Source organism: Desmodus rotundus, chromosome X (genome assembly GCF_022682495.2).
Source record: "Desmodus rotundus isolate HL8 chromosome X, HLdesRot8A.1, whole genome shotgun sequence".
Classification (NCBI taxonomy): Eukaryota; Metazoa; Chordata; class Mammalia; order Chiroptera; family Phyllostomidae; genus Desmodus; species Desmodus rotundus.
This window is the reverse complement of record NC_071400.1, coordinates 26,004,672-26,030,985: the sequence shown is the minus strand read 5'-3', so window position 1 is coordinate 26,030,985 and position 26,314 is coordinate 26,004,672. Positions and strand designations below refer to the sequence as shown.

The 26,314-nt window shown below is 42.2% G+C and overlaps 1 protein-coding gene across 1 annotated transcript in view; it reads right to left on the bottom strand.

Moving 5' to 3' along the window:
- TENM1 (teneurin transmembrane protein 1) overlaps window positions 1-26,314 on the bottom strand; it is an 854,561-nt gene that overhangs the window by 7,009 nt on the left and 821,238 nt on the right. The window contains exons 30-34 of the mRNA XM_053917142.1: window positions 19,319-19,491; window positions 17,951-18,186; window positions 9,423-9,719; window positions 3,036-3,423; window positions 968-2,188 (exon numbers count right to left, since the gene is read on the bottom strand). Coding sequence (XP_053773117.1) covers window positions 968-2,188; window positions 3,036-3,423; window positions 9,423-9,719; window positions 17,951-18,186; window positions 19,319-19,491 — 2,315 coding nt within the window. The remainder of the gene's footprint in view (window positions 1-967; window positions 2,189-3,035; window positions 3,424-9,422; window positions 9,720-17,950; window positions 18,187-19,318; window positions 19,492-26,314) is intronic.

Here is a 26,314-nt window from a genome sequence, read left to right as displayed (position 1 = left end):
GAGATACAAAATTAAAGAAAACAAATTAAAGCCCATGCTTTACAACCTTTGTGGTAAGCTTTAACAATGATCTCCTGCCTTCAATATGTTTAGCCAATGGGAAGTTTGGAATAAAACTCCCCTTATATTACTCTCTCTAAAGCATATGATCCTCTCTCTGCAAGGAAACCTTTTAATTCTTGGATAATCACAGAGATAGGCTCATTTTATTGCACTGAAATTAATTTTTTAAAAGATTTTTATTTATTTATTTTTAGAGAGAGGGGGTGGAGGGAGAAAGAGAGAGAGAGAAACATCAATGTGTGGTTCAAACTGGTGACCCTTTGGTTTGCAGGCTGGTGCTCAATCCACTGGGCCATACCAGCCAAGGCCTGTACTGAAATTCTTAACATGGTATTAAGGCCACAGAGACTGTGATGTTAGACTTATCAGAGGCAACAGAATCCTGAATTGTTCTTTTATCAAATTATTCGTATAAGCTTTTAAGAGTGAAAACTATAAACAGGAAGCTTAAAAGGGAAGAAAAGTCCTGCCTCATGTGGCTCAGTGGACTGAGCACCGGCCTATGAACCAAAAGGTCACCGGTTCAATTCCTGTCAGGGATTGTGCCTGGGTTGCAGGCCAGGTCCCCAGTTGGGGGGGGGGTGTGAAAGGCAGCCAATCCATATTTCTCTCACACATTGATGTCTCTCTCCCTCTCTTTCTTCTCCCTTCCCCCCTCTCTAAAAATAAATAAAAAAAAAATATTTTTAAGGAAGGAAGAAAAAATGTACCAGGATGCAAAAGCATCGTGTTTTATGAAGAGTTTTACTCACTCTAGAAGACTAAGGAAGACAGTGACTGCACAATAACTTGTGGGCTAACTGGCAGGAAGAGGAAGCATATTTACAAAGGCACTGAGATTAAATGATAAACAGCACTGAGTTATCTCTTTACGTTAGTGTAAAGTTTTGCACCGTTTAAATACCTGTGGTATACTTTGCAACATCTTGAATTTTGCCAACTGGGTAGTTATTTTCAAAGGAGTAGAGGTTGAATGGTTTAGGAAGGAGGTTCAACTGTTTCCATATGTGATGATTAGGTGTTGTCCATCTCCCAGCAATGACATCATAATCCCTTTGCCCCAGGTGCACTAACTTAGTAAGGAAATCATAGAGTCCTCCATGAAAACCAATGATGACCTGAAAGTCAGGGTAAGTGTCATGATAAATATCTCCATAAGGCGTGTACAATATCTCTTTTATCACCTGACCTCGACTGCTGAACACAGCGAGTGGGGTGCCTGTATTATCACAGGCTACATAATATTCTTCACCACTGCTTAGCTCCATGGCAATAAGGTGACCTTGGAGATCATAATACAGGGATGTAATCTCAGAGCTCGTGTGGTTGTACAAATGAGTAACTCTTATGGGGTTGGCAAGGTCTGCATAAAAGAACTGGAGGTGCTGCCCTAAGCTGGACTTACTGGCGACACGTCGCCCAAGCCCATCATAGTAATACTGTACACTCCAGCCAGAAGCCTTATTGTAGGCTTTCTGTAGCAGACCATTAGAGTTATATTCAAAGATGTCGTTTCCCCTCTGCCTCAGAAAGCCATCTTCATCCATTTTATACTGAATTTCTCCTAGTCTGGTGATGCGATCCCGGAGGTCATATCGGAGAGGAGTTAGACGAGCACTATTTCCATGGCTTAAAAGGTTGATGTTGCCATTCAGATCATAACTATAACGCCACTGGGTTTTATCATTTACAGAAACAGTTTGAAGTTGCCCATCAGCATCGTATTCGTAGAAGTATCTTGTTATATTGGCATCTACTCCTACTCTTATATCACATATTACCATACGGCCCATACTATCGTATTGAATAGTCATCCAGTAGGCAATTGCCTTCAGGATTTCATATTGGACTTCAATAACTTGTCCATTGGCACTGAAGATCTTGGTGTGCTTCATCACTGTAGTAGTTATCACCTGATTTAAGTCATAATTAATCACACTGAATTTTCCAAACTGCTCTGTTCTACCAGAGACGTCAACATATCGGTACAAGTCTATGGGCAACGGGGTTTCATTTATCACAGCCTGCATGCTGGTGACGCGGAAGTTGTTGTAGCTGTAGTCAAACCGGGCATTCACAAGACCTTCCTCACTGAATCGGAAAATCTGACGTCCAATAAGAGGTCCTGGGGGAATCAAAATCAACATAATGAGAATAATGCTAGGTACTTAATGTTGAGCAATCAGAAAGGTCTCGTGTTATTTTCTTTAGTATTAATGCTTTTATTTTCTAAATAAAATATTACATGTTAACCTCCGATTTCTAATGCCTGGGTATATCATTTCACAGTATATATTCTCATAGTATGGTCACCAAATTTGAAAAAGCATTTAAAATACTGTATATTACAGTTACAGAATAAATGAATCATACGAACTACAGAAGTAATAACCCATCCACTGCCTGAGATGAGGAAACTGTTCTTATAAACATGCTTTCTTTTTATAAACATTGACAAAAATACTTTCAATTCATTTAACCTGGGTTACAAAGTCAGAGGGTCAGTTTTTGACAAAGTCCAGCATTCAAGGAACTGGATTTGGGCATTTTAGAAACCCTAAGGATGAAATATAATAAAAAGTTCTGACATTTGAAGATAATTTGCCATCAGCTGAGGCCTGCAGAGGTTACATAGGGTGTGAGCTAGTGTCAGTGAGACTGATATCTTGCAGCTGTATCTTTGGGAAGATTTGGTGGTGGGCAGGACCGAGTTCACAGTTAGAGTGGGGACTTAGATCTCTACTTTCCTGAGAACTGAGAAAGAAAAAGAGAAACACAGTGCATGTTTTGAAGGAATCAGTTTTCATGCAGTGTATAACATGCTTTGAATTCTCGATAGAAGATACCTTGAGAACTAAAGCAACGGTTGGATTCAACACCTATAAGTTAATGCTTCTATCTCAGACTGTGGGCAGCAAACATCCCATAAAAATATGATGTGGTGTACATATCACCACTCTTTCACAACAAACCTGTTTGCCTGTATCTGATTGTGCAAATGAAGCCATCGTGCATCAGGTGTATTGTCTTAATCACTCCAGAAGACTCTTCATAGGTTAATGTGACCTGAGTGGTATCATACAGAATCTCAGACAGTCTTGCTTGCTTGGTGTACTTGTACAAAACTCTGCGCCCTGTCCCCAGATGCAGGGTCTGTAGCAGTCGGCCATCTCGACTATAGTCTTGGATAAAAGAAGTGCTACTGTCTGGTGGGGTATAGATGTTCCGGTAGTAGCCCACTGAAAGCATGGTTTGTAAGCTGTGGCGCACCATACTAGGCATGGTGACTGACAGCAGACAATCTGATTGGTCATACTCAAAGATGTAACGCCGCTGGCTATGTAAGAGAAGCATCACAGACTGAAACGAGACAAAGGCAGAGTAGCATAATGCATACCACTGAAGTTGAGGAGACTAAAGAAAATACACATTTAGCCATTCAACACAAATTTATTGAGCACTTAGTATGTGCCAGGCATTGCGATGGACCCCAGTTGATACAGTTGTGGTCAATAATGGTGGCTATCCTCATAGAATTTACAGTTTAGTGGAGGAGAGGGACAAGTAACCAAGCCATTACAATACAGTGTGAACTGTGTTACGACAGGGAAAGTACAGGGTGCTTTCAGAAGGCAGAAAAAGAAGCAGTTAACCCAGATTTCACAGATCACAGAAAGCTTCCTGGAGAAAGTGACATCTGAGTTGAGACCTAAAGGATGACTAGGGATTGGCCAGGTGAAGGCAGGGAGGCGGGTGGAGCGGAGTAGGGAGAGAGTACTCCTGACAGAGGGCACAGCATTGTGAGGGTCTGGATAAGAAAGAAAGCATGGCTTGTTCAGGGAATGAAAGGACTTTTTTGTGGCCACAGCATGGTGTTGGGGTGGGGATGATGGTGAATGGCAAGAGATGAAGCCAGTTAGGTAGGCTGTGTCTGGGTCATGCTGCTTTGCTAAGTCATGTTAAGGAGTCTGGACTTAAACATGTTGGCAACAGGGAACTGAAAACAAGTTGAAGGACAGGGCATTCACACAGCTGGGAGAAATGCTGAAGTCCGTATTCCAGAAAAGTTAACTGTTGTTTCAATTTGGAGACGGATTGGAAGGAGGTAAATGAATGTCAGGGTTTGCCACGTATTAAGTTATAGTCACTGAAAAGTATTCATTGACTTCATGTAGTAGATGTCTTCCTAAAAAGGTATATGTAAAATATTATTATTATTGCTTTGGGAACATGCCATTAAAAGTGGACAATCCTCCGGTTATGCTAGCCTTCTCTCTCCAACCTGATCTGTATTTTAGAAACAGTTATTTGTTGAAATGTAATGCCTTGCATGTATTGTTTCAATGATATTGGCTTATTTTATTTTAATCTTAAACCTAGACATAGAAGAAGCATTGTTTTAAGGAAGAGTCAACCCTATTTCTAATTGAAAAGCATTAAATCTCATCTTTAAAAAAATGATTTTATTTATTTATTTTTAGAGAGAAGGGAAGGGAGGGAAAAGGGGAGGGAGAGGAACATTGATATGTGAGAGAAACATCTGTTAGTTGCCTCTCGCATGCCCCCAACTGAGAACATGGCCCGCAACCCAGGCACGTGCTCTGACCAGGAATCAAACTGGAGACATTTGGCTTTGTGGGACAATGCCCAGCCCACTGAGCCACACCAAACAGGGCATAAATCTCAGTTTTTAATAAAAATAAAAACTACTCACCATGGGAAAATTCTGATGTAACTCCCCAAGGAAGCTTTACCCTTCCCTTCTTGAGAACTACTTTCTCAAGCATAAAGACTTAGTTGAGCTTTTAAAGATTATTTATTTATTTATTTATTTTTAGAGAGAGGGGAAGGGAGGGAGAAAGAAAGGGAGAGAAACATCAGTGTGTGGTTGCCTCTTGTGTGCCCCCTACTGGGGACCTGGCCTGCAACCCAGGCATGTGCACTGACTGGGAATCGAACTGGTGACATTTTGGTTCACAGGCCAGGTCTCAATCCACTGAGCCACACCAGCTGGGGTTTAATTGAGCTTTATTTTCTGAAGTTTCTGGTATGAAAACAATAGGCATTTTTTTCATCTTCTAAATATCAATTACATAAGTATTTGACTATGAATTACAGAAATGCACATAATGTACACTTCAATCTTTGAAGCTGCATATCCTCCCTGCCCTTCTGAAAATTATCGATTTTGAATTGCATATCAGTACTGTGAAGTCAAAGTCAGCATTTATTTGCTCATTCACTCATCCTTTCTTTTCTTTCCACCAAGTACTGTGCTGGGCTAAACAGAGCTGCCAGCGGAAACGCTGTCACCTCATCACCTGTGGACAATCTGCAGCTCCAAAAACCCCACTGAAGAGAGGGCAGAAGACTTGGCATTCCTGCGTGGGCATTAGGACACAAAGGGAGAGCCTCCTCCTTGACTAAGAACAGAACCCGGAGCAAAAAACTGTGGAAAATGCCTTTATATTACCTCTATGCTAAAAGTCAGATTTTCCAGCTCTTTTCCACTGTTTTGTCAATTGGCCATAAGCAAATGACATCTGTCACCTGTGTTGCAGGCCAGAGACAATCACCATATGGCTTCTGCACATTATCTAGTACCAGGCTGCCAGGGCCATGCCTTTCCCAGTCGCTGTATCAGCCTTTCCAAACATTTATAGCACATCGCCACTGTGTTCTCTCTCCTGCTCTCATTCTCCATGCTGCAGTCATCCACTCACTGCCTGACCCTGTTTCTAAGTGGTGCCGATGCTGTGCTCTCGAAAACTCCCCGGTCTATTTTAAAGCTCCCTGCCAATGGCAAGAATGTGGATGACGTGATTAGAAATCTCGTGAATGTAACCATTGTGTTGCCGGAATACCATTTCGCTCTCACTTGGTTGCTTTTTCACTTTGGGTGGGCATTATTATCAGTTTATTCATAAACAATGCATCCAACGCCCACTGTGCTGCTGCAGGATAAAAGGCCGTTCCTTATTACTCCAAACAATAGAGCAGAAGGCTTTTTATTTTTAAAAATTGATTATGAGATCCTAAAAGAGATCATTGTAAAGAAGAAGAGAAAAAGAACAATCATTGCTGTATACTCCCTTTGAACAAGAATAGAAATGAGATGGTAGAAATTCGAGAAGTTAAGGCATTCAAGTGACCACCAGATGGCAGTGTGGGGTCACCTGAAAGCTCAAGCCACAGGCTGCATTCTGTCCCTCCAGGCTGCCTTTGAAAATTTCAGCCTGGAAGAGGCAATTTTGTGTAAATGTATCAGACTAAAACATCTTATTACATGATTGTAAAATATATTTAAATGCATCCTAAAAGTGAAGTTCTTAAGAGTAATTTCAGGAAACTGAAAGATTTACATTTACTGTAATAGAAAATTTTAGCTCCACGTCTTCAAAATGTAATTAACTCAGAAAAGTCTCATAAATCAAGATAGAGAATTAATGACCACACAGAGAAAATTTAAGAAACAATAATTGATTTTTTAATAGAGAAGAGATTACTTAAGCAACTTCAGCTATTACCCAAATAATTATTTTTCTTCTAGTGGCTACAAACCCTTGTGTGTGAAAATATGAGTAATATGTGTAAGTTTCACTTATTCTAGAGGAAATCAAATAATTGTTACAAAATTTCTGCACATTAAGGTGAAATATCTGCTGTTGCTCTTTAATATTTCATGGTATACAGATGGCAAGCCAAATTATAGGGTTAATACCAGAAGTATTTTTGAGGTATAAAAAGATGTATACATTTTAAAGTTTGAGAATTCTTACTTTAAAATACACTACAAGAGCCAGCCTCTTAGTCCTTGCTCTGTCCCAGATATAGTGGAAAAATGTGCCAGCAAAGACCACGTTAAAGAAAGGAGTAAAATGAGCACAGAAAGGCACAGAACCTCATCACCTCACTGAAAAAGTTATATGTAAATTGTATTTTATAAATCCAGTATTTCCCCCTTTCCCCCTAGAGCCACAGTTTCAAAGATACTTTAGTTCCTTTCCTCCCTCCCTCCCTCCTTCCTTCCTTCCTTCCTTCCATTCTTTCCTGTTTTAATTTGTCTTCAAGTAGCAGGAAGTGCTAGCATTTAAGTTCTCGACTTGCAAATAAATAGTATAATTCAGTATTCAAATCAAAAGAAACTAACTGTTGTTGAATGACTGGATGTGCTGGGTGCTTTATATTGTTATTTCATTTAATCATCATTTTATTTAGTGAATTACTTATTATCACTGGTAAAAATAATGTTAATAAAATCAATGTCATGATAAATGATTTTTAGAAAGTAAAGAGCCATGTGCTTGCGGGTTTTGAATCCATAATAGGGTTGCTTGAGCCGGGGTTACCTTTTAATCAGAGGACAAATTAAATATGAATCAAGAAAGGGACAAAAATCGACGAAAAGGTACAAGTGATTTGGCTTGTGTCACTGTTCAGGAAACTAGTCTTTAGAAGTCACTGGAGCTTTACTTGATACACGATCCCGTCAATAAGGTCTTATTTATGTCCACTGCAGACACTGACAGTGTCACAGAGTTTTCTTCCCTTTGTTTTGTTTTGAAAAATTATTGCCAACCACGTTTCTGTAGCAAAGAGAACTCATGTGGAATTTGCTTCATGTGTTTCTTCACTCAAAGAAGTTTGATGAAATAATCAGCTAATTCAGAAAAGAGAAACAATGAAATTGCTTCAGAGGCTAATAACTGCATGCAGGACTGAAATGGGAGTTTTCAATAGGCTCTTTTGTTATTGTATAGACAGCCTAAAGGGAAAGTCTTCACAGAGCCAGATGCAACTGTCCATAGGCAATTAGCTCAGGGCCGGGGTATGACGCTAATAAGGTCAGGGTTATGACTTCAAATCCCTGCAAGTTCCCTAAAGAGAAGTGGCAGACCCATCCTCACCCTGGGAAAAAACAAGCCAACCTATATTCCACCAGTAATAAGTGGCATCTGTTTTTAAATATGAAGGTCATCATTATATGCCTTGCATATTTGGTGGTACACATACCACCGAATATTTGGATTCAGTTTATTTTGTAAGAAGTTCAGCCCGTTGCGGGCACTACTCATATGCTTTTGCCAGTCATTCTTGTTATTGCAATTCAAAAGAGGAGAGTCCCACTCTGTAAGATTCAGATGTTCCCAGTGTAGAGATTATAGGTTTGATCAATTTCTTCAGCAGAAAAGGACACGGGGTGGATATGGCAGAGAACTCTCCTTTATCCTGGCTCCCAAGTGGGGTCAGCCTTATCTCCTAGGCATTTGCAACTTGGCAAATTCCCCAGCAACTGACTCCTGGAAATAGTACAATAGTTTTTATAATGACATACAACCACTGGCACACTTTTATTTTAAACCTGGAGGTGTATCAGCAAGGCTTGGCGTCACCGGGTGCAAATCGTCAAATTTTGCCCTGTGAGCTATGAACTCCTCTGACTTTTCTAAGAACTTCTAGGGATTACCTTATACTCATTACCCCTGGCTGCTCAAGGAAAAACATTTTTTCATATTCCCAGAAATTAATTCAGGACTGATAAATTCAGTTGAACGGACAGATTTGGGAAACAAGACACACTATCTTAGGACGCTAGAAATTGAAATGGCAGATGGAGATCAATTGCTCTGATTGTCCTCTGCTACAGATCTGACCAGAAACTATTTTGCTGCATGAGGGCCAATGTCTGACAAGTGGGTTTGGTGGTGGGATTCAAATCCTTCTCTATTCCTACCAAACAGAGGCCACAAGCTCCCATTATGGATGCGACTGGACACTCACTGCACAAAAAGGGCTGTTACCTATGAGGCCCGATGCCACCATCTCCTCAGACTGGTTGATTACTTGTGAAAATTAGTCCTCAAATGTATACTACTAAAATTTCACTGACTGTCCTACCAAACTTAGAAGTGTTTATCTTCTGTGTAGTAGGCTCCTTTCCAGAGCTGAGATGCATTAACACACAATTTTAGAATTTTCTACCTATTTTCTTCAGTATGAGCTTTCATAATAATAAAGATACCTTTTTAAGAGAATGAGCAAATATCCTCAAATAAGGAGAAAGCTAAACTATTATCCTGAATTTAGTTTGAAGTCCCTGGCAGACTGGGGATTAGGGAAAGTTTTCAGTTGCAAAACAGCTTATCCTTATAGGATATATGTTATACACACACACACACACAATGATATATCCCTATGTATCATTATATATATATGTAATTTTTCGGTTACTTCTGCCAACAGAACATCCAGAATACCGACTTTTCTCCTGTTAGTCCTTACCAAGATGGGTAATTAGGGCCACTTTCAATATTGTCAGTCAGAAACTCAGAACTAGTTTGTCTTGCCTACATACTTACCTTTTCTAAGTAGGTATAGCTCCAAATCTTCCCATCAGCCCAAGTTCTTGAAATTATTTTTCCACTCTGGTCATACTCCATTTTTTCATTCCACGTCCCTCTTTGAATAAATGTCACCAGTCCCGAAGGTGAATATGTGATGTTCACTTCATTATATCTGCTCACAGGAGACCACAGAACAGGCCGTCCGGTCTGGTCATAAAGAATTCGAAGGGTGAATTTCCGATGGTCATCATAGATCTTTCCCGTGTGCGTTACGTGATCAAAGTCTATGGAGAGCAGGTTTCTGTTATGGGCCTACAACAAAGAGATACAAAATACACTTTAAGCTCAGCCTTGGTTCCCCCCATCTAGTGCATTCACAATTGCAAAGCTTTTTCTGATTCTCTCACAATGGGGTGTCTCTGGCCTTTGAATCTGCATGACTTTCACCTTCCTCAGACGACACTGATCTTCATTCTCCCACCAGACTGTGCAATCCTGCAGGGGTGGACTGTGTCTTAACTCTTGGCACACGCGGGATCCTCTCTGTAAGGTTGCTGATCGTTTTCTCCCAACTCAAGCCTCAAAGGTACTGACATACTTTTCGAAAATTATGTCATCTTATTTATGTGAGTCAGATGCCTACTAAGGAGCAGGACTTCCTGCTCCCTCTTTACCAGTGAAGTGACTAGAACATTCAAGGGTGAATTATGTACGAGATTAGACATCGGAAAGAAGGAATATATTGAGTCCCCTCTATTTACACAGATCCCCTTCTCAGGCTTTCTTGTTCACCTGGGCTTAGAGTTGTATTACAGGAGAATTCAGGCGGCCCCCTCGTGATGGAACCCCACTCAGCAATACTTTCACAGAGGCCAGCAGGTAAATGTGGTAGGTGTTGGCAGGTCCCCCAGTATTGGCAAGGGTGGTGCCCCTACATGAAGTTAAAGCATGGAATTTAGAGTTTGGCTTGGTTCTGGTTCTCAGCTTGCTTACAGCCATGCAGTTGTCCTAGGGAGAGCCTGATGCAAGGGGTCTCAGGTGGATTCCATGAAGGACAGCACTCAGTGGTGCCTGAATCCTGGGAAATTCAGCTGGGCCCATAAAAGATGACCAAACAACTAAATAACACAGTAAAAAAAAAAAAACCTTTCAAAATCGGCGAGAAGGCAACTTTCACTGGCCTTTCAAAGCAACTGGACAACTGACCTGATTTTTTGCACTCTTCAGCTTGAAGCATCAATGCTCGGCAGTCCCACTAGTCAGTTCCGCTATGGCTAGCTGATCACAACAGAGCTGAAGGCGGCTCTGTGCAAGCGGGGAGCTTTGAAGGAAGGGTGGGTAGAAAGCCAAGGGGAGGGCTTTTAAAACGATTTTATTTATTTTAGTTTAGTTCAGTTTTAGTTTTAGTGCGTTTTTTTGTTGTGTTTTATTATAACTTTTTTACTTTGAAAGAGTCGGACTCACAAGAAGTTGCAAAAATGATACAGTCACCATTCCCCCAGCTTTCAGTGGTTAGGGTTTTAAATTTGGGCGGAAGGTGTCCAAGGCAAGGAACTAAGCAAGAATGAAAAAGAAGAGAGTTTTAGAAGTGTAAACAGCAGTGGCCCGGGGTCAGGAGGCGTTTACTTAGCTGCTTGTCTGTGCACCAGTCATGTCTTCTATCAGGGCGTCACTTTCTTTATCTGTGAAATGGAGTGATATGACCACTCTACACCACAGAGTTGTGGTAAGAATGAAATGAGATTACATGTACATGTACCTGGTGAAGCGTAAAAATAGTATTAGGAATTATTAGTTTTAAAGATTTTATTTATGTTGAGACAGGGGAAGGGAGGGAGAAAGAGAGGGAGAGAAACATCAATCGGTTGCCCCACAAATGCCCCCGACAGGGGACCTGGCCTGCAATGCAGGCCTGTGCTGTGACCGGCAATCTCGAGCTTTGCAGGATGACACTCATCCAATTGAGCCACACCGGTCAGAGCAGGTAATTGTTATGTTTAGAATATAATGATTACTTTCCTAATTTTAGTTAGGCGTCTGAATGGGCCCATGTGTCACATTCCAAGGTGATTATAGCTTGGTGTAGTAGGTTTATAAGTATATGAACTGTCAACATGATTCCACACAGAATGTGAATTATCAGATTAATGAGGTAGGTAGGGAAACCCGAACATGAGGGTCTGACTACATTAATCACAGTCAGACTGAACTGATTCACTAGCTATTCAACTACACTTTATGTTCCTTTTTATGGTCAAGGATTCCTTTGAATATCTGAAGGCCATGCACCATGTCCCCAGAAAAATGCACATAAGCACATACGTTTAAAATAAAATCTCAAGGGGGCCCAGAAACCCAAACACGAAACCTCGAGGGGATCCATCTCATTCTGTCCTTACCAGCATCAAGTATTATCATGGTTAGTCAACTTTTCCCAGTATGAGAGTGGGAGAATGGCACGTTACTGGGGTTTAAGTTTGCATTTATTTGGTTACTAGTGAGGTTGAACCTTTTCGAATGTCTATTGGTCAAATGTACGTGTTCTATGAATTGTCCGCTCGTGTCGTTTGCTCATTTTTCTATTGGGGTGTGGCACTTTGCTTTTTAAAACCCCTTTTGGTTGCAGTTTCTTCATCAACCAGCTGGGGCTAATTATAGTTGCTTTTAATTTTGAGCTTCTGCAAAAATAGAGCCTAGCAAATGTTCCATGCCATGAGTTTTATTCAGAAGACTAGTGATTAGATACTCAAATTATTTGGAAGGAAGTGCTGTTAGTCTCAGGGGTGAGTTTAATTCAGGGAACACAGCCACCGATTGGGAATCATGACCCTTTAAACCATCTGTAGCCAATGCCGACAGTGTTACAGGGCATAAATATATAGTAACCCACTGTTATCACCTAAAAGGTGATAAGCACATATTTTCTGTCTTTTGATACGCGGGGCTTGGAAACCTATATGAAACCAGGTGTTCTTTCTCCAACTAGCTTTCCTGTGGCTTTATAGCCACATATCTGCAGCTGTAATACCGTTCATTTACAATAGCTGTAAAATATCCATGTACTCCCAGCGACGGTTGTAACGGTTACAATTTATGTTATAATGATACTTAAAGAGCCAAAGTAACAAGTAATTTCCAGTTGAACGAAATTTGTGGTTTTATTTGTCTGATAGATTAAGTTTACAACTCAAGAACACATTTCTTAATAAAGTCATTACAGCTACACAGGCAGGGATCACTGTTCAAAATCCACTACAAAGCAGAGGGAATCTCTGCCTGATGTTCTTACTCCACCTGTCAAGACTTCTGCAACCATGCTTCTCTTTCTGGAGAGTGCACTCTGATACGCAGATGCTGCCGAAACACTAGTTTCAAAGTGAGGTTTGAAAAATAATGTAAAATTTGGCAAACAGCTGAAAGGACATGAAGGAATTGAAGATGCCACAGAATGCCCCCGCCCCTCGCCCAGCTGAGTCTCTTGTGGAAAGCCCATGCGAGAAGACTGGCAAGGAGAAGGCTTTTCCAGGTGAGCTGCCCCACCCTCCTTCCTGAGTGCTGATGTGCCTGCAGCCTCCATAGCAGGCATCAGAGATTAGGCTGATTGCGTCTGACTGCTGGGGACATGAGCAAGGTTAAGAAAGCTCCACATTCATACAAGCACTTCTTTGCCTGAAAGACAATAATAACCCTTGACCTAAGTGTGGGCCATCCAACCTTATTTTTACTCTTACTCCAAAGAGTTCACACCAATCCTTACCATGGAAAAGAGAGGGGCAAAGAAAGGGTTGGGGCTATTTGGGAATAGCCCCAAGCTGAATAAGGTCTGTTTGGACAGGGTGCACATTGAACAACACTTTTGAGTTTGGCAAATAACGAGCTGTACATTGGGGTAAGAAAGCTGGACTTGATCATTTTTTTAAAGGAGAAAAAGTAGCTCTGCTTTAATATATCTTCTGGTTTCCTTTAGGTTTTTTCAGCTCTGCTAAGGAGAAGTAAGGAGAAGTAAGGAGAAGGGCTTGCTTTTTGTTCGTACTTAGACCAGGAAGGAAAGAAGGAAGAGGGTGCCCTGGGGATCATGGATTGTCTTGCCAGCAGAAATCAAAGTGCCTGTGAAGTGCTGGTACAGGGTGAAGCTCCAAAGAAAAGTGTCTTTCCTTGCTCTTTCCTAGGAGTTTGCGTTTTAATTGCTTAAGGGAATGTCCTTTCAGGACTTCCAATTTGAGACTCATCAGGTTAGTAGGGTACAGATATGAATATACGTATAAGGTTGATCTATAGGCAACTGCTGATGTTTGTCTGGTTTTGGCCTATTAAATTGTTGTTTTCCCTGTTAATCTGGTTTTGTGTCAATTTTATTCTGAGTCCAGCCATAAGAGCTTAAGGGTAGAGGGGAAGAATCCTCCCCCTCTTTGACACAATATGCACAGTAAGAACTTTGTGAATGTTAGCTGCTGTAATTGTGATGCGTGATAATAATACTGCTGATAACAAGGATTGCACAGCCCATATCCCTCATTTTCTAGATTATGGGCATACCTCTCCTTCCTCATAATCTTACTCATTCCTCTGAAGGGGAGTAGAACTTGCCGTCCCAAAATAATATCTCTTTGGTACAAGGATTATTTTGGGCTATTTCAGAAGGAGCAGACACAGGGGAATCTTTGAGAGTGGAGCAGAAATGCCCTGGCACAGCAAAGGCATTTTCTGAGAATGGAGGGAGATGCTGGAATCCTGTTGGCTACCTCCCAGATTCCCCATCATTTGTCAGCCCAAGACCCTGTGTTTCAACTAGGCCTGTCGCCCCTTCCACAGCTCTGATCACATATGAACATTCACAGGTTTCATTAAGAAGCCAATTTACCCCATTCTCAGTTGTCTGTGAACAGAAAATAAAAAAGTCAGCTGTGAGGGTTTTAGATAGGTTTTTGCTTAAGTTTCATCGATATATACATATGTATGTATCTGCAGTTCTTGAGTTTTTCTATAACCTCACATCTCAGTCTGCAAAATCCTATACAGAGCTCTGGGGTCCAGTGCTGGGATAAGTCTCACATAACGGCATTACTATCCCCAGACACGGCAAGGTGCAATCTGGATATAGTTCCTAAACCAGTTTGTTTTTGGTGAATGTCCAATTCTTTTACAACTACCTCTATTGTTATCTGCATTCTAATTTCCCGATTGTCCCGGGAAATGTATTTATGAGGACAGATTGATGCAGCAGATGAGGAAATGCATGGACTAGATGTAAAAGTAGTTTGCAAGGAAGATGATTCAAATACAGCTCGGGTTGGGGAAAATGGATTTTTGAAATAAATGAAATTTCAGGATGTTAATATGATTTATTTCACTTAACGGAGCTGGTGCAGGATGGCCCAGAGGTAGAAAGTCCCTTTTGCCTGCTAAAGCTGAGGAGGATATCACATTTCCTAGCAGTTTGCTTCCTTCACCTTGAAGGGGACCCTGATTTTGTCTGAAAAAATGAACCACCAATCACTGGAGAAAAGCAACTCTTGTTGCTTTATCTCCAAGAGAGGTCTATCCTTTTCTGATGTTTTTCTTTCCGGGTAGAAGATCTGAGGTGGATGTTATAGGAACATTTGGAACGTTTCTGGAACGTTTGATGTCCATCATCTTACCAAGTGAGCCTTCCAATGAACCTGTCATTTTGTGCCTGAACAATTAGTGCTTTAATACCTGCTGTCCAAGCACATTTGCAAATTACAGTCACACAATTGTGTGGTTTTTCAAGCAGGAGCCTACTTCCCCCAGCGCAGTAGGGTTTTCCATGTTCTGTGACTACCTGAAGCTAGTATTCTGTCTCAAGAGCTCTGATACCGCAGCTCCACCAGGAGAAGGAAAAGGTTCAGTCCAAGCTCTCAGGGTACTTGAAAGCGTCAGAGAAGCTTATTTTTTACATGTATGGTTACAATGAGTCACTGCATGTTTGGCCCAGAAGAAAGTGACATCTCATGTGTCATCAGCTTGCCCCTTGAAAGGTACCAAAAGTGAAGGCTCACCATGTCTGAAATAATAAAATCAGTAGGGAAGGAAAATTTACCCTGTTGAAATTGGATCCACACCTACCTTTGGGGTACATAATCACTCTACTAGATCTGATCTGCCTAGCCTAGGGAAACAGAGGCAGCAGTATACACACAAATACCTGACGATGGGGAGAGCGGGTAAGAATGACCCAGAGAAACAGCTTCCCTCACCTTCTTGTCTCCTTCACACTTTCTCTGCCTGGAGGCCGGCCAGTCGTCCTGTACCAGCCACACTTGCCAGTATATTAGAGTCAATTATTTGTCTCTTGTTGTCAGGATTAAAATGAGGATTCGGGTCCTGCCAACATGGCTCCACCGAGTGGGGCAATGATTTGTAGACTCATTATTCTAAGGAGCAAGGCAGCAAAGCATGATGTAGTAGAAAGAGTGCTGTGCTGTGCAAAGACCTGCATTTTAGTGCTGGCTCTGATTCTTAATAGCTGTTTGCCTTCGGCCAATCACTTAACCTCTCTGGGCCTTAGTATCCGTATCTATAAATTGGGAATAACAACAATGGATGGTTGAGGTTATCAAATAAAATCCTGGCTCTGAAAGAATGTTGTTAACTCTAAGGCACTAAACAGGATTGTTATTGTTGTTAGATTTCTAGGGACAGGCACAGTAACGCCCCCTTAGCCAAGACGGAGCTCCATTCTCCAGTCCCAGGACCTCCAGAAGCACCCTAGAGGCCACAGAAAGAAGTCCCTGAATGCGTTACCCTTATATGCAACTCCACAAAGCTGCTCCACTCCACCACTGGATGGGAAATGGGTCAACTATAAATAGTATTAACTAAATAACACCTGACTCTACTCCTTAACAGTAAAGAGCTCCCAAATGTTTTATGAGCATTAACTTCTCAACAGTGAGAACAACTTGGGATATGAGGTGTAAGTGATAGTTTCTAGTCTCTCTCCATGACCCATACACATGCAGGGGTGAAAGAGGGTCGGTTATCTTAGAAAGTGGAAAATCCCAAAGTTACATAGTAAACGATGCATTATCCTAAAGAATGGAAAATGCCAGTCACTGTATGCGTGTGATTTGGTTCACAAGGTTTTATCCAGGCTACGAGCTGGGGGAGGCACTAAGAAGTGACTTGTTCAATACAATTTTTCTATTCTGAATCCAGGAGGTAGATAAGCCATGTGTAGATAACTCTTCCTTTTCTCTAGTACGCCATTGTCATTTCACAGGTGAAGGAAATAAAGGCGTTTCTTAAGTCGGTTGTGAAACTGGGTAGCAAGGCCAAGTAATCTAACTTCCCCATCCAGGGTTCTTTCTAAGCAGGGACCTGATAGAAACAGTCCCTGCTACCCACACAGAGAAGTTCGAGTATTTGGACTGGTTTCACTTCCCAAGTTGTTGGTGTATCTGGTAAATGTTCTGCTAGACATTGGTCAATAGAATCAAAACATACAAATTGACTCGTGCATGTAGACAACTTTAGTGGCTGTTCGAAAACACACCCACTGAAATCTGTGTCTTGGTGTCACCAATAGAGCTGATTGACAAGCGAGCACTGTTATAGATTGTTTTGTCCGCATCAAGCCGTGAGACTTGTTCGATGGCTTCTCGCTGGAGTTGGCTGGTTGTTCACTGTCGCATTTGCACAGTCTAAACGTTCCCACGTTTTCACTCCGAGCAAATGTTTCTTGTGAGTGAACAACATGCAAGAACTCCGTGTACCCCAGGCATGACACACGTGCTCAAAGTAGGCCTGGCCCCAATGCCGACTGTTTGTTTCCCTCAGGCTGCCAGTTGCTTTGGGGCTAATATTGAATGTTATTGGATTTGCAAAGTTGGTCATATTATCCTAATATGGCTTTACGTGTAAGAAGGGACAGGCAGACAGAGCTCTGTGGTGTTTGCAGGCTTTGTGCTCTGCAGAAAGGCAATGTGGAGCGAGAGAGCTCAGGTTAACAGTGAACTGTGCTTGGTAAGGACCTGCAAACTCCCAAATCATTCATTGCCCCCCAGGCAGCACTCTTTGAGCACCACTTATCCAACCTCATTAGTCCTTTGCCCCTCTGGCCCTTCATATGTATGTATCATGCCAATGATCTCATTCAGTGACTTTTGCTTTTATCTTCTGTGTGTACCTGTCTGGTCTTTCCAAATAAAATGTAAACTGCACAAAAACAGGAACCTGGGTCAACCTGATGGGCCTGACAACCATGTCCAGGGCATGCCGTGAGGGATTCTGGAGAGCTTCCTCATGAAACTCGTTTCTCTACACAGACTTTATTGGTGCCTGAAATTGGTACTATTAGAGCACTTTAGCTGGCTAATGACAAAGAAAGCTCCTATTAGAATGTTCATTTAAGAATCCTGAACCATTATCAGCTATTAGCACCCCCTCTTGAATTAGTATATCATATTAGCTAGTCAGTCACCTAGCAAAGCTTTAGAGAAATGGGACTTGGGATCAGGGAGGCTCTGCAGTTTTCAAACATGAAACAAAAATTCTCTATCTTGTATAAGGTCAAGCCTTACCCTCAGTCTCCTTTCAAAAGCTGAAATGTTGCCTTTGTTTTGTTCCTTCCGCTGCCGCCACTCAATGAGGTTTGCGTTGTGCTCTCCGGGAAGTGAGATGTTACATTTGCCCAGGGTGGGGTTCACTGCCCCGGCCAGGATGTGGGGCTCTGAGCTGAGGCTGATCTCCATCCCGCTGGCAAAGGTGACACGCAGGGAGCCGTCTGGACTCACCCGATAGGTGCTTTGGGTATTTTCTGTAGACAGAAGAGCAAAGGAGGAAGAAGGGAAAGAAAGGGAAGTGCAGGAAGCACAGGAGAGACAAGTTTAGCTTTAGGAGGCAGGTTTGGGAAGAGATGAGCAGGTGGGGCACTCTGGACCTGACTGCCTTCTGGGCTAGACAACAATCTGACAGGCAGACGCGCCCTCTGTCCTTTTGGGTCTTGTTATTTTCACAGCTGGGGTAGCTTGTTCTTTGGATAAAAGACTCCTGTCTAATACCGCAGGCTGTTTTTGATTTCTTTCCTCTCTCATTTTTAAAGAATTCCTTCACAAACTCTCTTTCTGACTTGGTGGATTGGCCTCCTCAGTTGGATATGCTGGGAGCTAGCTAGCATGAGAAGAGTATCAAGTTCAATTTAGCATCCTTACTGCCTGGGGACGCCAGCACAGTTGCTGTACCTGACAAAACAGTAACACTGACACAGATTGCCATGGATCCTTTGCAAGTGGATGTGATTGTGGGGCAGTTCTGTGTCTGGTCCCACAAGCTAACAACAGAACGAGTCCTTAAAGACGGGACTGAGAGAAAGTTTCTGTGTATTCACTTCCACTTCAGCTTCCAAGACATTCTTTCCAGGTCCAACTTCCTTCCTTCTCTTTTCTCCTCCCTGTGTCCCTCTCTTCCATTCTCATTTCAGTTCTCTCTTACTTTCCTCTCTTTTAATAGAATGGGCTTTTAATTCTCTCATTTCACTTATAATTCTTGCTCGATGTAAACCCTAATTCATCCTTTTTATTCCCCCACATCAGGATGGATTGTGAATGTTAATCTCAGATGGGGTGCAGACTCCATTTCTGTGCCATAACTCCTTCAGCGCCTAAAAGAGCTTTACACACAGTTGGGTGCTGGGAAATGACTTGATGGAAAAGGGGAATTGGCAGGGATGTAATCTCATGACTCCCACAGAGATGTGCCTCAAGGTTGCTTTGTGAACTTGTGAAAGGGGTGGTTTTGTCTGAATTTCAGCCTCCAGAGCTGAAAAATAGGGAGAAGAAGCCATCTTCTCAGACAGAAGTGAATTCTACTTATAAAGGCTGTGCAGAGGTTTGAAGGTAGAAGTTAAGATAGGTGCTACTATAGTCAGGTGAAGTTAGAAATAGTCTTACCTTGTTTTAAAATATATATGGTACTTGTTGCTGTCAAGTTGGTTGACATGAGCACATTTTCACGGTTGGAAGTATCTAGCTCCACTTTCGTCAGCTTCTCCAGGTCACTGTGGAAGCTGCTGACCTCTCCAGTGGGAAATGTTGCATTGGTCAGATGTCCCTCGGGGTCATACCTGACGAATGGAACCAATGTCAACTTTGAAACCTCTCGGCAGTGATAACAGGCCTTTGCAAAATCAAAAACCACTTGGCAGCTAACGCAGTTTAACTTTGAGTGATAACAAGTATTATTAACCTTGTGCAATAAGAAGAAAAAGGTCAGAGAGATGATTAATCAAATGAAGGTATTTTTTTTTGCAGCTTCTGAATTCTTGATGACTTTCTTGAGCTGTGCTGTTTAACAGAAAAAAAAAAATCTGGTAATGAATTACCAGGGTGGGAAACTGATTTATGAATCATGTCCTGCTGTGTGCAATGCTGCAGGGCAGCCTCCCTTTTGCAATTTGGGTCGATCCCATTAGGTGCGATGGATGACAGAACCCAGCAGAGGGTGCTGTTGGCAAAGCAAACGGAGGCACCACCGAGGGCCCCAAGCTTGAGAAGGCTAATAAACTGACTTTGCATTGTGATTGGAAAATTATATCTGCTGCCGTTTAAGTTGCCAAATTTGAAATGAATGAATCATTCTTGCAACAAAATGAACAAGCACAGAAGATAATGGAAGCATGTTCATTAGAACATTCTGTAGCCCCTTGATGTCAGTGTCACTTAATTTTTTTATCTTTTTAGAGTATAGCTCATAATGTGTTGTAATTTGCTTATATGGGTAGGAGAAAAAAATAATTACCTGGGATAATCGGCAATAACCTATATCTAGAAATATAGTCGAGTGAGTTTACTTTTTAAAAAAAAATCATCAGAATTATTGGCAATCTCACTGTCCTCCAAATGAAAACTGCTTCCCTGAAGGCTTTTGATGTGGAGCTGTTCTTTTATTGCCAATAGAACCATGAAAAATAAACACTTCATTAAAAGTAAAGACATGTACTTGGAAACCCATTACTGTTTTCTTTTCAAGCTGCAAATTACAAAATATTTAAGCACTTTTATTTGCTTCTAAAATGTTAAACAATTATATTCTTTTTACCAAAACTAAACGGGATACAGCCTGGATACAATGGTGGAGTCTGGCTCTGCTACCTTCTCGCCCAACAATTTTGCAAAACGATATAGTGGTTTGGTGTTAATCCACTTGGTTTTCAAGAGCTCAGCCTTGATAGTCGCTCAAATTTTAAAACCTAGATTAGCTTTTGGTAGGTTTGGGAAAAGGGGCTGGACCCTATTTTATTTATTGGACAGACCTGAACTTGAGGCTTTACACAATGCTGCCAGCCTGAAGTTGAGTTCTGTGTGGACATGAGCACAGATATGTGAGCACATACATGCTATTAGTTAAAACAGTCATGTATGCAAATACAAGTAAGCAAATAGGACACTTGACATCATAGACATGCCAAGCCCTAGTTATTTCATTGGACACACCCTTTGTTTAACTGGATTTCAGACAAAATGTGTTGTTGGCGTTTTGCCACTCTACAGCTAAGGCGTCATTATCAAGGAAAGGCCGAAAGGTGCTGCTTGTGCCTGGGGTTAATGGCTAAATCCTCCTGCCTGCTCAGCCTGTTCCCCCCTCGCTGCTCTGGGGCTCTGAGGCTCCAAGAAGCAGGCCCCTGATGAGAAAGGGACATGTTAGGGCTTGAACACTTCGCACAGCCAAACCTTGTCTTCCTTCTAGGAGAAGAAAATGATGTCCAGCCTTGATTCTGCCAAGGTCCCAAGCTGCTTTTCCCCGGAGGGAGCTGCTGCACACCTGCCTCACAGTGGAGACCTCGGCCCCACCACCTGGATTACGCAGGCAGTTCCTGTCTTGCACAACCAACATCAGCACCTCTGGTGTCCCTTTGCTGATTTCTAAGGTGTTTCCTCACCTTCAGCAAGGTCACTCTTCATCATTTCACCAGGAAGTTACCTAAGATGCTATGCATGTAGGTTCCCACTGGGCTTTGCAGCTTGGGAAAGTTTCCTTCTTTCCCACTCAGCCCCTTGTTTTAAAGTGAGATTTTATCTAAAGGTAAGGGTCACTGCTCAGGGCAAGATTACTAAGATCAGAGGCCAACCGAGTCATCCGTGAGCAGAGGTACGAGGGCTCAAAATCACAACACACAGCAGTGGCCTGTGGATGAATCCAGTTTCTTACTCCCTGTCCCCAAAACCTTTTATGCTCAGTCATAGGTGCTCTTTGTCTGAAATTATACATTTTAAAAATATTTTATTTACTTATTTTTAGAGAGATGGGAAGGGAGGGACAAAGAGAGGGAAAGAAACATTGATGTGAGAGAGAATCATCAATTGGTTACCTCTCGCATACACCCCAACCAGGGGACTGAACCTGCAACCCAGGCATGTGCCCTGACCAGGAATCAAACCTTTGGCTTTGCAGGAAGATGCCCGACCAACTGAGCCACACCAGTCCAATCGAGAGTACCGTATTTTGCCATGTATAATGCGCACCCACATTTTCTGTTTGCATTATACATGGAATTCTTATAACATTATTATACCCATGGTCTGTAATCATTATACCCATGCATAATGTACATTTTCCCTCTAAAATTTGGGCCAGAAGTGTACATTATACACAGTAAAATACGGTACATTTTAAAGTTTATTCTCAGCAGCACCGCCATGTTCCTATATACTCTGTTCCCATTCCCTTCCCACTCCCCAAATTGACAGGAATATATTTTGAAAAGAAAGCTAAATACTCCTGGGTAAAAGTGTAATTATCCGGATAGATCTAGCTCTGAGGCTGCTGCCTTGTCCTTTTCTGGTAAGGGAGGCAATGGTGTGAGGATCAGGTAGAATTTTCCACAGTCCTGCCCCGTCACTGGGGAGCTAGGAACTTATATCTCCTGATTTCGTTTTTGTGGCTGAATAGGCATCCTTATTTGAAAATGCACATTTGACTTTAACTCTATCATAAACGAAGCACTCTACCTTGAGGGTATTATGCCAACTGAAATAAGTCAGACAGAAAAAGACAAATACTGTATGATCTCACTTCTAGGTGGAATGTAAAAATATCCCCAAAACCTAAACCAAAAAACCTGCACATGCCAAAATCAGAGAAAGAGATGAGATTTGTGGTTACTAGAGGTGGGGACTGGGGATGGGGAAATTGGAGGAAGGTGGTTAGAAGGTAGGAAGGTGGTTAGAAGTTACGAAATTGCAGTTACAAGGTAAATAAGTCTCTGGGAGGTAATGAACAACACGATGACAATAGTTAACACTGCTGCATGGTACGTACATGAAAGTTGGTAAGAGAGCAGATCCTAAAAGTTCTCATCATAAGAAAGACACCCATTGTTTCTTTTCTTGTTTTGTATCTATATGACATGACGAATGTTAACTAAACTTATTGTGATGATCATTTTGCAACATACATAAGTCAAGTCGTGCTGTACCCCTGAAAATTATGTAGTATTGCATGTCAATTATATCGCAATAAAACTGAAGGAAAGCCTTGGCCAAGTATCTCAGTTGGTTGGAAAATTGTCCTGTACACCAGAAGGTTTCAGGTTCAATTCCCAGTCAGGGCACCTACCTAGGTTGCAATTCAGTGCCCAGTCGGGGAGCGTACAGGAGGCAACCAATCGATGTTTCTGACATCGATGCTTCCCTGTCACATTGATGTTTCTGTCTTTCTCTCTCTCTCTCCCTCCACATTCCTCTCTCTAAAAATCAATAAACATATCCTCAGGTGAGGATTTTTTCTAAAAAACTGAAGGAAACAAACAAACAAAAAACCCAAAGCACTGTACTACTCAACACACTCACGCACCCCAATACGGCTAGTCACAGTCAAAGCAATAAAGGGAGCCTTTGATTTCCTATGGCTTGCTTGAGCATTTTTTTCCCTCCATCACAAGGGACTGTGTGTTTCCAGACGGAATGTCAAAGAAACAAGTTTAATCAAAACCTCTTATGCCGCGTGTTTCCCTTTGGTGCCTGTATCTTTGGTGTAGAGAGTACAAGCCAATATGCTGGAACCAATCCCCTCAGGTCACAACATGGTAGCAACGTCCTCCTCCTCCCAGGCAGGGAGTAGCGCTCGCCTATCTAGGCGTGGGAAGTCTGGTTGGTGAATTGGGCCATCAGGCAATGACCGTGGCCCTCATAGGTATCAGAAGTGGGTTTCGTAAGAGGAGATTTGCCATCAAATTGCCCCTTCTTGTCCTAATTTCACAGAGGTACACTGTGTGCACATACACATCGCTGTGAAGCAAAAACATTTGTAAAGGAAATTCAGAACTCATTCTTGTCCTTGACGAGCATATAGTTTAGTTGGGGAGATGATGTTTATACATTCTGAAAGGTATATTGGGTCTGATATTTTCTCACAAGGGATAGCCTGTCCTTTTCCTTGAGTACAATTTAAGCCAGAGCTAAAGCATGTGGAGTAAAAACTAGAAGCTTCTCTACTTTTGCTTTCAAGAACATATTGAAGATTATAGAAGAAAAATTAATTACTCATTTAAAAAAATGGAAACACACCCTCCCTATCCTCTTGTGCCAGAAACCTGAGAAACCTAATAAGCACCCCTCAGATTCAGGTCCAAGTCCATAATGCCTTTCTATCCTCCCTTGTCCTTCATTCAGTAAATATCAGTCTCATGTTAAGTGCTGGGGATGCAGTGCTGAATGAAATTCAAATAGTAGGGCAGATAAGATATGCACATGAATCACTCTAATGCCAGAATATTGTCATGTACTTCTGTAAACAAGGAGCTGGGCTAAGCAGAAGAGGAGAAGGAAGAGAAGGAAGTGGTATCTGAATCCTAGAAGGGTGGTAGAGATCAATCCCTTGCTAGGTAGAGATTTGGGAAGGGAGGAAGGCATTTCAGAGGCATGAAGAACAGCACACAGGTGGATGGGATGTCCATTGAAGGGATGGGGTTGCAGGAGCACAGCATTCCTCTAGGAGGGAAGTGGGAGATAAGGCTGGAGAGGCATGTTGGAATCGGAGTTCCAGGCTCTGGAGGAAAGTAGGTAGTCAGTAGATAATGGAGAGGCCTAAAAACTTTTTCAGAGGGAGAACAGTATGATTTAAGTGGTGTTTTGGTGGCAGTGAATCTTGAAAGGGGAGATATTGGGGTGGATGGGTGTGAGTCAGTGTGGTTAGGGAACAGACAGAGCTGTTTATGGTGGTGTAGAGAGGCCGGAGTCAGCTTACATAGATGTCCTATGCTGTGCAGCTAATCTCCCCAGCAGCCTCTCTTTCTGCTGTTCACTCTGTGTCTCTGTTGCAATTCTCCCCAGCATTACTCGCAACAATTCTGTCTGCCCATTCTTGATCTTTACCAAGGGCATAAAGCACAAGGAGAGACAGGTGACTACGCAAAGGTGTTGCCTGTCTCTGGAACAGAGTTTATAAGGAACAGTTGGCTATTCTATGTTTGTCCTCCTTAATCAAACCGGGAGGCAGGGGGCTGGACCACATGGTGCCTCAGTTCCCTCTGTAGTCTGAGATTCTAGAAATCACTGGAAGCATTTTGATATGTTTGGACTGACTATTCATTTACATAACCAGTTCTGCATGGCTTATTTACCTTGCCCCCTGCCCCAATCCTCCCTTTTGTTTATTTATTGATTGATTTTAGACAGAGAGAAGAAACAGAGAGAGAGAGAGAGAGAGAGAGAAAGAGAGAGAGAGAGTGTGTGTGTGAGAGAGAGAGTGTGTGTGAGAGAGAGTGTGAGAGAGAGTGTGTGTGTGTGAGAGAGTGTGTGTGTGTGAGTGTGTGTGTGTGTTTGAGTGTGAGTGTGTGTGTGTGTGTGTGTGTGTGTGTGAGAGAGAGAGAGAGAGAGAGAGAGAGAGAGAGAGAGAGGTTGATTTGTTGTTCCACTTATTTATGCATTCATTGTTTGCTTCTTGTCTGTTCCCTGACTGGGAATTGAACTTACAACTTTGGCATATTGGGACAATGCTGTAACCAACTGAGGTACTGGACCAGGGCCCTCAATCCTTTTTAAATCTTATCAGGGAGGATGGAGAATCCTTCATTAGCCATCTTCCATAAAACTGAGCATTTGTAAACCAGTCTAGAACACACCAAGAGCTATTATGAGGGTTTTTCCAAGTTGTCAGTGAATGGCGTTTTTTTTTGAATGGGGGGGGAGGTGAAATGGAGGTGGAGGATATGCTAATAAACTTCTGAAACAGAAGATCACAGATCAGGAGATCATGTACGTGCACCATCTCCTCTTTTGAGTGGAGGGCTCCCACAAAGGGCAAAAGCCTGAGGAACTGTCAGTTCAGTGTGGACCCACAACTAACGCTGTTGGCCTCAGTCTGGGACCTTTTCAGTTTACTAGGGCAGAAGCTTTTGTCAGAGAACTTCCTGGGAAACAAGCAAGGGCATCCTGGCTACTCCCACAGCTTCGCGGGCAAAGAAGGCTTGCCTGCCGTTTGAGTGTCTGGGCTCCTCCCTCAGATCTCAACTGTGGCAGGGTCACTGCAATTAGAAGCCCGCCAGCCCATTAGGCCAGAACCCCTGCTTCATTCAGTCAGTATTCTTGCCTTCACAGTCACCTTCCTGTTAGCCATTTCTTTGTGGTCAGCTTTTCCCCTGACACTCAGGACATTTAGGGGCAGTCGAGCATCAAGCACTAACACTTGGGGTGTGCAATTTTGATCCTGGTCCAAGTCAAACGGAATTATGAAAATCAATGGACTATTTAAACAACATCACACTATACAATACAAGCCCACATTCTGCCACTGCACGAGATGCATTTTCAAATCCCATGCGGATTATCCAGTGCTCAGGGTCACCTATGTCATTTCTCTTCCCCATTGCTGCAGAGCATTGAAAGTTGAATAAATTACTGACTTAGCTACCTCTCCACAGCAGCCCTCCATCCTGCCAAATTTTGCTT